This window comes from Gymnoscopelus braueri (genome assembly GCF_963280865.1).
Source record: "Gymnoscopelus braueri genome assembly, chromosome: 17".
In the NCBI taxonomy this organism is placed as follows: domain Eukaryota; kingdom Metazoa; phylum Chordata; class Actinopteri; order Myctophiformes; family Myctophidae; genus Gymnoscopelus; species Gymnoscopelus braueri.
The window spans coordinates 33,223,533-33,239,680 of NC_137617.1; the positions used below are offsets into that span (position 1 = coordinate 33,223,533).

At 40.5% G+C, this 16,148-nt stretch overlaps 1 protein-coding gene and 1 long non-coding RNA gene across 2 annotated transcripts; both read left to right on the forward strand.

Annotated features, from left to right (window-relative positions):
- The first annotated feature begins 5,458 nt into the window (after nt 1-5,458).
- Nucleotides 5,459-9,439, forward strand: LOC308104169 (uncharacterized protein). The gene is made up of 2 exons (XM_080454499.1): nt 5,459-6,144; nt 9,170-9,439. The coding sequence occupies exon 1, from the start codon at nt 5,543-5,545 to the stop codon at nt 6,131-6,133; it is 591 nt and encodes a 196-aa protein (XP_080310625.1). The 5' UTR covers nt 5,459-5,542; the 3' UTR covers nt 6,134-6,144; nt 9,170-9,439.
- A 1,560-nt stretch (nt 9,440-10,999) lies between these two features.
- On the forward strand, nt 11,000-11,453 carry LOC308104707. Its single transcript, XR_013934842.1, has 2 exons — nt 11,000-11,147; nt 11,252-11,453. It is a non-coding gene; the product is annotated as an uncharacterized lncRNA (long non-coding RNA).
- The last annotated feature ends 4,695 nt before the right edge of the window (nt 11,454-16,148 follow it).

Sequence of the window (16,148 nt, forward strand, 5' to 3'; positions counted from 1 at the left end):
AGATTAACCAAAAAGCCAACTTCACAGATCCCTTGTCTCAGCCACAGTTTATGCAAATGTGAAGCTTTTCGGTGTTAGGACAGCGAGGATAAAGCAATTTGGGGCACATTGTGGAGAAACTTTCAACAGAACTAGACTCTGATAAAGAACCTGCAACCAGCTTTAATCACACTGGGGCGTTCTTCAGGTTGTTCATCATAGAACAACCCAGCTACAAGTACCATACATTGTTTAGAACTTGAACTTTGGGGGACAAAGTGACCAAGAAATGTCAGTTTTTAGTCACAACCTGGCACATTCATTGACAAACATCCTATAAGCCCCTTTGCACAGTGTTGTGTTGCACATCTGTGCGCACGCATGTGTGGGAGTGTGTGCATTTCTAGGGCTGCTGTCAAGATACAACCATTGCAGGACACTGTAGAGACATCTTTGGAGGCATCCTATACTAACTGCTATGTGTAGTCAGTACCTTAAGATAGGTTAAGCCAACGGTTATCAACGTGGGGTCCGGGGACCCCCAGGGGCTCTTGAGGGTGGGTCCCCAGCTAAATCATTGATTGTTAGGAACCAAATGGACCCTTATGGGTCTGTAACAAATGCAGTGTATAAATGGAACCAAATGGACCGTTGCAGGTCCATTTGGTTCCATATGATTCACTTTGTACTTACTTCAGAGTTAAATTAACATGTATAGTGTAAACAACAGTGTATATTTGGGGTCCCAGAGATTAAAAACAGCAACAATAACAACAACATATAAATGGCATAATGCCACTGGGGGTCCTGGTCCATGAAATTAAAAAAGTTGAGAATCACTGGGTTAAGGAACTGAGACCACACCTACTGGAATAACCCCCGTTACTAACATCACCAACATATAAACACACTTAACCCATTACATCCTAATGTTCAGTACAGTTTGACCTCTAACAAGGAACCTAGGGGATTACGATGGAGCCGCCTGAAGACCTCGAGATGAGACGATGGCACCACACACCCCCCCAACTGTCATCTCCCTGGGCTTCAACCCCAATAAACCCAACCTGCGTGGGTGCGTGCGTGGGTGCTTCCGTCCGTCCGTCCGTCCGTCCGTCCGTCCGTCCGTCCGTCCGTCCGTATGAGAGAGAGAGAGAGAGAGAGAGAGAGAGAGAGAGAGAGAGAGAGAGAGAGAGAGAGAGAGAGAGAGAGAGAGAGAGAGAGAGAGGGAGAGGGCCTATATGCATGTGTGTTTTAATGTGTTCTGTATGTGCATCAGCATGTATGAAATTAAACTGACTTTATATTCTGTTGTAAAGGGACACTATTAAGCTAACTGAGCCACATTAATTCTGTTATAAATGGTTCAAGTAAGGGGTGTCTTTCCTGAATGCCAATTAGCTGCTTTTAAAGCAATGCAGTGTAGCTCCAATGCAATGCATCTGGCAGGGTACAGCACTGTCTTGGTTGGGAAGATATTTGGCGCCCTCTAGCAGCCCAATGAAAAATCAGAAAAGTGAACGTGCACATTCTGCACAAGTATTGGATCAGCAATAGTATACAGTATATTGTACACCACAGCAGCCTGTAAAATCACATACTAGTATATAGTACTACACTTCTACTTGATCTGCCTGAGCTGGGCTTTGGAAATGTAATGGCTGCTCCACACACTCTGCCTGACAACATCTCCTCATCAGGGATGATGATGAACAGGAAGGGGGCTTGTGAATCCCCTCGTAGAACCCCTGCTGTGGTCGTGTACCAATCAGTTTCACCATCCGTTTGTCATCACCTTAGCACGTGTGTATTGACTCATTTGCATGGACAGTTTCACCATCCGTTGTCATCACCTTAGCACGTGTGTATCGACTCATTTGCATGGAGCAAGCAGGGTGGTAGAATTGAATGGGTTCTTGAAGTCGATGAATATCCACACTGACAGGCTGACAGGTTGCTGGACTTCACCTCTTCGGTTATGCTCAAATTCCAAGGGACAGAACTTGAGCAAAAGTAAGATTGTTTTGCATGGAATCTGTAATGATTGACTCTGAGGTGAAGATCAATGGCACCTTTGCAAGCACTTCAGGATCATCCTGTTGTGTACATCTTTGACAGACTAATGACCTGTAGTTGACCTGATCGCCTGTAGTTGTCTATGGGAGACAGGTTGCTAGTGGGTATAGGGATGATGTTGGAGATTGTCATTACTACACCAAGCTACCTGATATTGCAAAAAAAAAGAAGGAAATGAAAGGAAATAGGGCTGGCTACCGCTACAATATTCAAAAGCATTCACAAGGAATATTGTCTAGAACACGCATAGGTTATCATTGCTGCGTACATAGGGCCTGGGAGCAGTATAGCTACTATACATACATACTGTACACTGTTTTAGCTGTTAAAACATCCTTGACTGACATAATGACGTTAGTCATATCAATGATCATGGTCACCCACACAGGAATGTAGCTTACCATGCCAGTTCCAAACTACAATGGTGAGGATTCATACAGTTTGACGTCATGGCTTGATGTGTCCCATCATGGTGCAGTGTACCTACAGCTGTAAATAACATAGGGATATCTAAAGTTAGCTCACTAACTAAAAATACATATTTTTTTATTTATTTTTACATGTAAATCGCAATAGACAATGAAGCAACATAAAAAGGATGCACAACAACCAGATGCTCCAGTTTGGTTGACCTTTCGCCAACACATCCACCACTGTGTGGTGTGGTAATTCAGCAACTGTCAGCTGTTTGAGCTGGCATGCGGTCTTAAGAAACAGTTTGCACTCACAACAGACATTTTTGGCGTTTTTTCTTTTCTTTTTTCTGCAGCAGCAGTCTGACAAACGGACACGTTTTATGCTCCTCAGGCCTTTTCTGACATACACTCAGTGCAGTCCCATGCATTTGTGTCTCAGACATTGTGGATTGCCATGATTGATGATTTTTGGTGACCCTATGCCATATCCGCTATAAGGACGTATGGCAGTGCGTGTGACCTATCACAAAAAGGCACTTAACTTATTAATTGGATTCACGTAGGACTTGAGGAAGGTTTTGTTAAGGGACAAGGAAGAACTGATTAACTTTGTGTACACAGTCGACTAGCTACCCCCCCCCCCCCACACACACACACACACACACACTTTTTTGAATGTCTCAGAAGGGGGCCTTGTGGGATGTCATTGGACTCAGCTCGAAATCGCTGACTTGCCAGTCTTGTCCCTGTGCTACACCCACTTGGGGTGTCATTAGACTCAGCTGGGAGCTGCCACCTTGCTGGGTAACACATCTGCTTTTTGGAATGCCTCCAAAAGGGATCTTGTGGGATGGACTTGGACTTGGCACAGAGATGCAGCCTTGAGCCTGTGCCTGTTTCCGGGTTTTTTAATATTAATTATGCTAGTAGTCACATATAGTAAATTAAATAAAATACTCTGATATACTTAGTACATTAAAGTTATTGTAAAATATTCTTCCAAAAAAACGATGTGACAGCGTGCATGGTACCACAATAAGGACGAGCAGCCTGCTAGGTCGAGGTCTGTGTTCTACAGCAGAGCACATTTTCTAGTTTGAGGCGTTTTAGCGAGATCGTGGGGATCTGCAGGGATCAGTTTTCATCGTTCATTTGAAACCACTTAGGTCACGTGGGTTGTAAGGTCCAGCATGACCTGTTTGACCAGCATGACCTGTATGTAGTTCAGCAAAACAGCAATGGATCACTAGGCTGGCATTGGCCAGACAGATAACGTGGATTCACTCTCACGTTCCTCCCATGGTATCAGTCTGGACTTCGGCCCATAGGGAGCGAGTGTGAGAAATCAGAAAATGATCGGGCCAACCAGTGACTGCTTTTCAACTGCTGTCCGTACAACAGTGAAGAGCATTAAAAAAAATCTGATTTCTCATACTCGCTCCCTATGGGCCGAAGTCCAGACTGATACCGGGGAGGAACGTGAGAGTGAATCCACGTTATCAGTCTGGCCAATGCCAGTGCTAATGGATCACATGATCACCCCCACACACCTAAAGGAACTACTCCCAATTGGGGTTCAGCCATTCACAGCCCTCCTATGTTGTGGTCCAAGCCTTGTGAAAGATTTATTATAGAAAGTAGTAGGCATAGAAATAATACAAATAGGCCTAACAAATAAAAAAACTAAAAAGTGATGCAACAAGCCTCCATTTCATTGGTAATCAAGCCATTTGCATAACAAATTGACCGTAGCTCCTTGACAGAACTGAAGGTTCAAGGTTCTTTCTTGTTACATTTTGTGCACAGGTACACAAGAGTAAAATATATTTTTGTTTGGCTCCTCTGACATTGCAGCAGCATAAAAACAGTGATTAAACAACAATAATATGTTAGGAACTGACTGACTAAGTCAGGCATACAAAAAAAAGATTGCTGTGATTTATTTGGATCTTTTTTGTGTCTTAATTTAGCTCTTTCTCTGTCTGTCTGTCTGTCTGTCTGTCTGTCTGTCTGTCTGTCTGTCTGTCTGTCTGTCTGTCTGTCTGTCTGCCTGCCTGTCTGCCTGTCTGTCTGTCTGTCTGTCTGTCTCCATCCATGCTCCCTCTCACTCTATCATTTCCTCTCTCTGGGTGCGTTGGACTGCACATCCCGGTTTCTATTTTCTTCTAATTTTCTACAGCAGATGCGTGCAAAATTTGCCAGAGAAATCACTCTGAGCCATGACGGAGCTAGTTCACTGGAGGCAATCCATGCCATCTTCTACATATTCAAGTTAATTATGGGCTTAATAAGTCATGAAATCAATTAAAACATGCAGTTTTCAATGTACCGTTTAGCTTGTTGAAATAAGCAGCATCATGCATCTTGGGTAACTGATCTCAGCAACTTCTTCTGATGCCACTACTGATGCCACACAAGAGGCTGGCATAGGGTCAGTTATGGAAAATTGTGAATTTATATAGTGTAGTGTAGTGGGGGGGGACACAATAGCAAGATCCACTTTCTATCTTTAACCACTTAAACCCCAGCATCCATATTGTGGGGGAAGCTTTTGCTGAAAATAGCCGATCGACAAGCTCACAATGCATCGCTTTGCAACGCGTTGTGAGCTTGTCGATCGGCTATTTTCATAATTTTATCATAATCGTCATAATCATTTCCATGTTGAGTAATGTTCAAATATTTTCAATAATAGTGGAAATAGCAGATCTACAAGCTTGTAGATCGTCTATTTCCACTATTAAAGTTATAAAATATGTCATTTCTTTGTATAATTTAGGTTATTTGCCATATCTGCCCTATGTAACTTCAAAGCCTATAAAAGCCAAACAGAATAGCAATTATTTGTGTGACAGTCAATTAATCGTCATGTAAGCCCTACCCCCCGCCCCCCCCCCCCCCCCACACACAAACACGCCCCCCCCCCGTTCACACCCACGTCAGAGGGGGGCGGGGCCATGCACACAGGTGTGTGCTTCTCAGGTGTAAGGTGTGTAGGAAATGTGCTCCCTGAAAAACGAGTTAAACTGTTGCGTGCCGTTATTTGAGCGCATAATCACCGCTCCATAGGTATGGCTCAGAACTGCGTGGGTAAGTGTGCGCCGTTATTCTTCATGGCCATGGCGTTTGACGTGGGGGGACTGGCGATCCTTCTGGTGGGCATTTTCGCCAATCTGAACGTGGACGGACGCTTCTACGGAGATTTCCTCATCTACACGGGCTCGCTCATTATTTTCCTCAGCCTGGTGTGGTGGATCATGTGGTACACGGGCAACGTGAAGGTGCACTACAGCTGCTCGGACCAGGACTGGGCGCTGGAAGCCCTGGACGTTAACTTCACGCACTGGGCGAGGAAAGTGTCGGAGAGGCTCTCCTCCCAGAGTGGGGTGAAAAGCCTGGAAGCCGGCGAGATGAAGAAGAAGTGCAGCAGCACAGATCATGAGAAAGGGATCATAAATGGGACAATCCCTGCCCATGCACCGTCTCGGATTACCTGGGAAGATAACACCATGTCGGGTTATGACAATAGAGCGTATGATAGGAGCACTGACAGTGGTTTACCCTCTGAGAAAACTATGGAGTTGGGCATTTTGAATCTGAAGAACTCCTCCGACGTGTCTCTGCAGCAGACTGTGGATGGCAAGGCAGAAAGGCTGCTCTAAAACAAGAGATGGTGGGTATTTCACCTTAAAATCAACTGGTGGTGGAAAAAGTACAAAGAAATGTTGTACTTAAGTAAAAGTATCAATACTGCAATGTAGAAACACTCTTGTTACAAGTAAAAGTCCTGTAATCAAACTTTACTTGAGTAAAAGTACAAAGGTATAGGCATAGACATATGCTTAAAAAAAGTCAAAGTACTCATTATGCAGTATGTCCCCTTTCACAAGTTAGGCTATATGTATAAAACTCTTTTGAAAATAGCAGATCTACAAGCTCACAACACGTTGCAAGCTTGTAGATCGGCTATTTTCAAATAGCCAAAGTTTAAATAGGAAGTGGTTCATGTATGTTTTGTAATAATAATCCAAATCTACAAAGTAACTAGTAACTACATTTTTCAAATAATTGTAGTGGAGTAAAAAGTACAATATTTGTCTCTGAAATGTAGTGGAGTAAAAGTATAGAAAATTGGAAGTACTCCAGTAAACTAAAAGCACCTCAAAATAGTGATTAAGTACAGTACTTGAGTAAATGTACTTGGTTACTTTCCACCACTGTCAAAAACAAAACAAACAAAAACATCACCTGTCCTGTCCTCACTCCTCAGCCACCTGGATATCTGCTCTATTTTCTGTGCTTTGTATTGTTATAGAAGAACTAGTTGTTGTGTGTACAGACTTTCCCACACATCCCCCTAACCTACTTTTAATGCCCCTGACATCATAACCTGTTGCGTTTCCTGAAAGTATAATGCAAGGCAATGAAATATGTATGACCTGCCAGCAGCCAATGGTCCCACAAAACAACAATAATGGAATGTCATAAATATTCAGTGCATCTGCATCCACAAAATCTCACCATGCAGTGGAGTAGGATATAGGCTTGCATATTTCTAATGTTTCTATGAAGGCTAATATAATATAGTGTTGTTTTGGTTACCATTTAGTTGCTCCAGGATTTAAAACTAGAACTCTTCTCTTTCATCACTTTGTTGTCTGAGAGTGGTTGGTATGGGAGCAGTCCCTTTGCTCGTCTCATCCTAATCTTAATTATGAAATGTCATATAATGGTCTCACTTGATCAAATGAAATACACAGCCAAGCCTGTGGAATGTATGATACCTCAGGACCTGATTGTTCACTTGCTCATGAATATCTGTAATAATAATTAATTTCTTTTTTTTTCTCTGACTGCTGTGAAAAGATCTTCAGTGGCCCTTGGCAGCTTTTAATTAATGGGCCAGGCCATTTCTATTCACCTTCACAGCTCTGCATTATTTTAACCGTCAGTTAAGGATTGCTTATAACTGGGTGGCAAGCCAGAAGACCCGTTGGGCTGAAAGACTCGATTACATTTTAATGGAACTCCCAGAGCACTTATTGATTCAATGGAGCAGAATGTTGTAGTCTATGGGTCACCTCACAGAGGCCCCGAATATGATGATTATATTTGTCTTCTTATGCTCCCCTTAATTTGTTCCTGATACTCTATTTTAATGACACTTAGGTTGATTCATTATTTAACATGGGTAATGATCTCGAACGGGGGAACTTGTTTGAAATGGTCAAATGAACAGACACATAGCAGTATAGGCATACATTGTGGTTACTTTAAAATATGATATGGCTTCTACACAAAGGAGCATTTACAGCCCTGCACTTAGAAGGCATTAACTGTTTGATCATTGGACATTCCTCTAACAAGTCTCCACCAAAGGACAATATTGGAAGTGTAGAGGCCACCTGTTATGCTCCATTATGACAATTCAGACATTTATTTAGACGTAATAGTGACTAATAGTGAATACATATTGGCACAGTGAACACAACACTTATGTATTTTGACAAACATAATTAACTGATTGCGTTAGCAGTTGAGTAACACAGCCAGATTAGGTTAAAGGTTTTATTTGCTGTTATTACATTACACACTTGCTGCTGTTGTTGCACCAACTGCACTGATATTTGCCTTGTTTTCAGAGGCTCTAATGTTGTCACATAATCCAATCGTAATGCAGAAGTTGTGGGCCTCAAATTCAAATTCAAACAGGCAGTTTGCTGGTATCAAATGCTGACACTTAAAGGGTAAGACCACTTTGGTAGAGGTTTGGGTTGTGTAGTTACCTTGCCATGATGTAACTCCAAAGGTGGGCAAGAAATAAAAAATAATTGCTCCATTGATTAGAAATTGATAATTCAAAATATGCTCCTCATTGACTTACATTGTACGGTAAAACAGCTCTCAAAGTCACTCTTTTAGCACATAAATGAACCCAAACATAGCTGATTCAGACAATATAGAGCATCACCAAACCCAGTACTGTTAGTTTTTTTAATACAAATGTCAACTTCCTGTTGATTTTACTATTTGAAGATCTGGATCCGGATCCGCGGATCCAGTCCAGGTTTTCTACTTATTAAAAATGGCAAAATCAACTGGAAGTTGACATTTTTATTTAAAAAAAAAACAGTACTGGGTTTGGTCATGTTCTATATTGTCTGAATCAACTTTGTTTATGTTCGTTTATGTGCTAAAAGAGTGACTTTGAGAGCTGTTTTACCGTACAATGTAAGTCAATGAGGAGCATATTTTGAATTATCAATTTCTAATCAATCGAGCAATTATTTTTGATTTCTTGCCCACCTTTGGAGTTACATCATGGCAAGGTAACTACACAACCCAATCCTATACCAAAGTGGTCTTGCCCTTTAAAATATAAAATTGAAGAATCAGATTGAAATGGATGCAATTTAACCATGATGTTATTTCATTATTTGATACACTGTTTTTCTCAAGCTGTGATTTAAGAGTTCATTCAGACCAGGTCATAATTCTGTAGTGCAATACGTCTATCTATTTCCCTCTTGACCAAATTTGGTTGTCTGGTGCCAGCAAGCTACCTACTTCAAAAGGAAATGGATATGCAAACTGATTGGCATTTAGATATTCAGACCTCACTGCTGAATACATAGAAATGTACTCTCTTCAGTGATACTGATTTATTTATTCTCCCTAATTCCTCCTTTACTTTGCAGGTGAAGTCTGGCTTTCTGGTTTGAAGGATGGACTCCCTCTACCGTGCTGCTTTCCCCAATTCCCACCAGATGATTTTAACCTTTTATAAATGAAAGACTTTTAATAGAGAAGACGATTTCTTTTTCAGGGAAAAGCCCTTCACATGCAATAAACAAAAGGGCTGTGCACAGTAGATGGAAAGGTCTTCAGTTCCCCATGTATGTTTGTATATAGTAAAATTCTATTTTTATGTGCTGCATTTTTGTGACAGTATTTTCCTTTTGAATAAAATTTTCATAGAAAACGATGTGGTCATATCTGTGTTTTCATAGAAAACGATGTGGTCATATCTGTTTGTGTGCAACCATGGAGTGGAGAGGAGTGGAGACTTACCAAAGGCAGGGTTTATTAGCATGCACAGTGTATAGCAGCACTTGGCTGCCTGATGTTGGTTGATGCTAGATAACATGTTAACACCCACACAGTGAGTTGTGTAAGGAACAGGTGGGGTCAATCTACAGTAATTCTTCCATTTCCTTGTCTGGTTTCTGTTGTCTGCCACCCCGTCCTCTTTGACTGGTGTCCCTATTTTGTCATAGCCATTATTGGTATAAATGCCCCCCCAAGAAACTAAAACAAATAGCCAAAATAGCAGATCTACAAGCTCACATCGCATTGTGTTGTGAGCTTCTAGATCAGTTTGAAAAAAGACCATGCCACCTGACATGGAAGCTGTTTTACACAATGTAAGTCTGCTCTAGCCGGTGCCACAGTGTCTGGTTTGGTTTAAAAACGTTTTGTGCCCAGGTCACACAAAAGGGCAAGTCAAAATCTCAAGGCACACCTGTATTCATATCAGTGCAAAATAGCCTCTATAACGTGTTATCACTCCGTAAACATTTTTATTTACTAATGCCAAATAAATAGTTTAATGTATTTAGGGTATAGGATTTGACTCTGTATTTGGAGATTAGTGTGCACAAATTTACTGAAATAGTAATTCAACAAATCATAACTTTATATATATTGCAATAATGTGTGGTTGTCTCAAACTCCCAGGATACACCCCTGGACTTGTCTCATGGCACACCAGTGTGCCTCTGAACACTGTTTAGGAACCACTGGCCTAAATCACCCGGCGTGTTGTTCTGCCATGTGTTTATCTCAAAGTATGCATACTGTAGATGTTTCGTGTCAAAACATTAGACTAATATTTTTTTCCTTTCGGGTCCATCTGTGGACCTAAGATAAAGCTTGGATCTATGGGTTCAGAAATGCATTAGGTTTATGAAATGGAGATATGTCAAACAAACATGGCCAGAGGTAGAAGGCGGAAGACAAAATCTGTTGTCATCATTGGGGAAACACATTTCTCCTTTGTAAAACTTCTGCTATGAGAAATATGCATCAGATAGTGGATCCTTCCGAGAGGAATGTGACCTGGCGTCTTTAAAAAAAAATCAATCCTTCTCATCCGCCTGACAAACGGCACAGAGAGGCAAAGGGAACAGATGCCAGGGAGATTTATTTCATTGTAAACATTTTGAATATGTCGGACAGATAGATTGTCTGTGAAGGCAGTGAATAATCGCACGAAGGAAGAGAAAACTAACAAGTTGCTTCTGCTGAGTAATGGATTATTCACCCTATGTTGGCCGCTGCTTAACTTTCTTCCTCGTTGCGATTATTTTTGATGCGGCAGGTCTCATTCTGTTCTTCCTCGGCATCTTTGCCCCCTTCAGCTTCTGGGATTTCTTCATCTTCACGGGACCTCTGCTTATTTTCATCAGTCTGGGATTTTGGATCTTCTGGTATCTGGGAAACCTGGAGGGTGCATCTGAGGAGCTGCTACTGCCTTGAAATGAGATTCACAGCTGGAAGGCCATGTAGGGCTCAAGAGACAATCACAGATCAAAATGGCTTAATTTACAGGTACTTTCTGGGCATACAGTATTACCTGAAATTGGTCCAACTTGACACCAAACTTGCCAAAAACAGGTGAAAATGATCATTCTATAATAAAGCTACTATCAGGTTAATGATTTTTATCGATATGAATTGCGTACAATGAAATCACTCAACCAGCTCTTTTTTTCTTCTAGGTTGTTTATTGCACAACGTGGCACCCTGGAGGACGACACTTGAACCTGAGATGGTTCTTCAGACTTGCCTTGTTCATGAAGTTGGCATGCTTCTATTTTTGCATTTTGTATTGATCTTGTTGCACTTAGCTGACTCTTCTTAAATCAAGTCTTTGTAAAACGAATAATAGGAATATTAAATGTGAATTAATCAGCAACATTATCTTACTGTGTTGTCTCTTTTAAAAACACATACATAAATCAAAAGATTTTATTTGTATCTACTTAACAATGACCATGGCACAGAGGAAAGAATTTTCATGTTTATTTAATTTCTGTTAAGGCTTTTGAAGAGCTTCTTTGGTGATTTTCCTATTGTGAAATCTGAGTATTGGTTGTTCAAGTCATTCAGTAGAAACCAGTCAAACTGGGTCCATTATCTACCTGGGCAGTGTGCTCTTGCTTTACAACAATGGGTTGTTTCCAGGAGGGAAAAGCAGCTGTTTTCCTGACTATAACATGACACATGAGTTTGATGTAATCAAACATTTACCTGCTATTAAAGATTAAACTATATTGACATTGCAACCCATTTCAAATCCTGTCACGTGTGTGACACAAGGTTTTTCTGTGGCAACCATGGACACACCCTGCGTCTACTGAACAATAGAAGAATATCATCTGTCTTTACTGACAAATGGTCTGATTTATGCTTAGGCGAAAATAACAGAAATAGCATATTTTCAATAAATATGTTATTTCTATTGAGCAACACGTTATGGTGTGGCATAAACCAGGCTTATACAGCAATTAGGTAAAACAAACAAAAGATGTAAATTGTTTGTCTAAGCTTCTTTGCAATGTTCTGATTTCAGTGTGCATTGTTGTATTGTAAAATAGGATTTCTAGCAAATGCCTAATATGTGCTGCCTCAGGAAAGATTTTTTTAAATTATTAGCCTGACTTAAGGTTAAGGGTTAAATCATCATTATTATGATTATTAAATCGTCATCATTATTATAAATGGTTTCACAGTCACACCATATAATTATATTGAGGTTTAGACTAGTAGACAGTCCATCCTTTGGTTTACCTATCTGTCAATCTCACTTTGCAAAGGCTGTAGAGTTTTCAAAGGGTAGGCTTTTACACAGTCTTGTAGCCTTGCACAAGGGAAGTATTTGGAAATGTGTCAGGCACGCATTACTAATTCATTGCTGTAGCCCTGCCTCCCAAGCAATGCATGGAGATGGCAGTTAAGCTATGCTGTTCTGTTGACATACGATTCTTAGGTGTCAAAATCCTGAAAACCTTCTCCAAGGATTAAGTTTCCAGTTCGCACCTAATGTGTCTTTCCAGAGCCCGTTGCCAAGTACCTCGCAGCGAGAATGCACACATATACCCGGCGTAGACAAACACCCAGGCACACATGCCGTGGGTCAGCTGAACCCGACACTGTTTAACACAGTGCCGTGGTGACAAAGAGGCCAGGGATTAAGTTCTACCATGACTATAGTCAGCTCGGTGCTTGGTAGTTGTCTTGCTGCCAACAGTTCACACTCCGGTGGCCTCTTGTGTCCCTTGACGTGATGGTGTTTCACAGTTCACCTGTCTAAACTTTACCCGACCCTGGTTGACGCTTTGAGCATTGCAGGGCTAAGACAATAAAATAAGCAATTTTTTATCCATGGCCCTGGAACCAATTTGCCTAAGTGCTGCATAAAAGACTCTGTTCTCAAGTCACGGTAAGTTAAAAAAAAATAAAGCAACTTCTTCTCAAAGGACTCAAGACCATCAGCAATAAAACTGGGCATAACCCACCAGCCAATTACATTTCAGAGGCCCAAACATAAACAAACACATTTGCAAGCGGTTTTGTCTTTGTTTTTTCTATTAGGTCTATTAAGGCTGCAGATTATTTATCTGAGAATTTACTTCTAGTCGTGCAGTCTTCCGCAAAGCACAACAGCAACCCAAGAGTAATATTTGTGAGTGATTCTTGTAAATAACTGGTCCTCACAAGGAGGAACATTAGCACACTGCATAAATACATAGGGACAGCAGATGGCAGCACAGCACTAATCTAGAGTTTAGAATGTTGACTGCTACTTTGATTTGACTACTATTTCATTGATTTGTAAATCAATGAAATAGTAGTAATTACGACATTTTAAGCAGCAATTTCACATTTAAAAGTTGTTTCAGTCTTTACATCTGTCTTCCTTTAAACATTTAATCCTGTGCCTCATACAGTGGTGGAAAAAGTACTCAATTTCTTTACTTAAGTAAAAGTATCAATACTGCAATGTAGAAATACTCTGTTACAAGTAAAAGTCAGACATTCAAAATTTACTTCAGTAAGGGCACGGTCACACCACACTTTTATTTGCCTTCTGGGGCAGAATCTGCCAATGCTTTGTCAATGCAAATGTGTGGATTCATGGTCTTGCGATGTTTTGACCATGAATCCATGCATTTGCATTGACAAAGCATTGGCAGATTCCGCCCCAGAGGTAAAATAAAAGTGCGGTGTGACCATGCCCTAAAAGTACAAAAGTATTGGTATCAAAATGTACTTCAAGTACCAAAAGTAGAAAGTGCACATTATGCAGAATGTCCTGTTCACAAGTTTTCAAACGTATAATGTTATTAATGTATGATGAAACTCTTTCGAAAATAGCAGATCCACAAGCTCAAGGCATTTTGAGCTTGTAGACCTGCTATTTTCAAATGGCCGAAATGTATATAGGGCTGAAGTGGTTACTGTATGTTTTGTAATAATAATCAAAATCTACAAAGTAACTAGTAGTAAAAGTTTTCAAATAATTCTAGTTAGTAAAAGTAGGCCTACAATATTTGCCTTTGAGATAGTGGAGTAGAAGTAAAAGTACTGAAAATTGGAAATACTCCAGTAAAGTAAAAAAAATACCCCAAAATGTTACTTAAGTACAGTACTTGTAGGCTACTTAGTTAGTTTACACCACCACTGGCATAGCCTACATCAGTTCCTTGAAGGATCTGTTCACTGAGATGCCCACACAGAAAGCTCACAGAATGATGATGTATGTATTATATCAAGTTATTTACCAATGAAATAATATACAGTTCTGTTGGCCAAAACAATTGGGAGAAAACAGTGACAAAGCATCTTAACTCGACTTCAACTATCAATAAATGTAACTGCTTTTTAAAACATGCACAAAATGTTGTGTTGTCAACTGTTTGTTTTAGCAAAGTGTAGTATAATCATCATCATCCTGTATGCCAGTGGTTCTCAAAGTGGGGTCCTTGAGGGTCCTTGAGGGGGTTCCAGGGGAAATTAATTAATTAATTGATATAACATCAAAATCAGTTTAACCCACTTTAAACCTGATATAACTAGCCATATCTACAAGCTGTGAGCTTGAAGATCAGCTATTTTCATAAAATCTTGTGTTGTAACAACACAAATCTTGTATGGGGGTCCCTGCATAGAGGGTCCCTGGCACAAACTATTTCCGGGTGGGGGTCCGAGGCCAAAAATATATTAATATGGGCATGAAAAAGTTTGAGAACCACTTATGTATGCGCACTTTGCGCAGCCCACCCACCCAGTATGCGCAGCCCAAGGCTCTGGCGCAGCTTTTAGCGCAGGGTCGATTCCGGTGTTGCCATGTCGGCTTATTATAAGGAACTTTGGGGTTGTTTTTCTGTAAAGCAGCTTGTAAATATTGGTTAGTTGCGGGTTGCGTTTTTTTGGGCTCGTTTGAGTTGTTAACTTGTTTCTAAAGTGTACCTGCTTATTTAGGCTTTCTTCCAAATGTTTTAATTGTCATTTAAACCAGTGGTTCTCAAATATTTTCATGAAAGTGTTTTGCGCCACAGGGAGCATTTGTGTTGTAGGCTAACTTGTTAGAATGTTTCAAAAATATTCCAAATATTCCACATTTTAATTCAAGAGTTTTTAGTATTTTCAAATAGCCGATGTATAATTGGTTAAAGTGCTCATGCGGCCTAGTTGCTTCTTTTGGGCTTGTTTTCATAGACCTTGGTTGCTTATTTCTCTCACAAAATATGGCAACGCTGCCAGTGTCTTGTGTGTATGTGGAGTGGTGATGATGTCATCGAAAGAGAACAGAACACGCGTGGTGGATGGCGCATGGTTTTCTTTCATGCATTCATTGCCTTCTCTTTCAGCCGCAACATCTATAATCAGTGTAGTTGTTTATGTCTTTTAAACCACCTCGTCGAATCGATGCACAAAACAACGCGTGCAACCCTCAATGATATTGTCAATGGCCTGCACACACATACACACACACTATAATAAACGACCTCCATAGCATTCCACTGAACAGAGGATTGTAAACTAACCCGCTGCATGCAAATCCTGGCAAGGATTTTGGTGGATTTGGATTCCCATCATTCTTTCATTTGTTTATTTTTCTGCTCTTGCCTCTTTGTCCATCAGGTAGTCACAGAGGCTTTAGTACACATTCATACAACTTGGCATCATTTCACTGGTCTATTTATTGATTGATTGATTCATATCTATTGATTTATATCTATATGATCTATTTTTCAGGGGAAATTAGATAGATAGATAGAAAGAATGAATAGTACTACACCAGAGGAATATTTTATGTGGTATTGGTATGTAATGGTATCTTTGGAGAACATCTGATAAAACTATATGACATAGGTCAGCACATTATATGCATCTCTTTCTATGCAGTCACTGTGCATAGCCCCTTTCGGAACCCTGTTTACCTTTTTAGTATTTGGGATGACAGTATCCAGGATACCATCATCTCAAATAAAAAAAAGGTATACTTACAGGGTTCCGAAAGGGGCAATCACTGTACAGTGTTCACATAGCATTGTGATCTATAGAGACCTCAATTGAATTGAGTACGTGAGGACCCCATTTGAAAGAAGC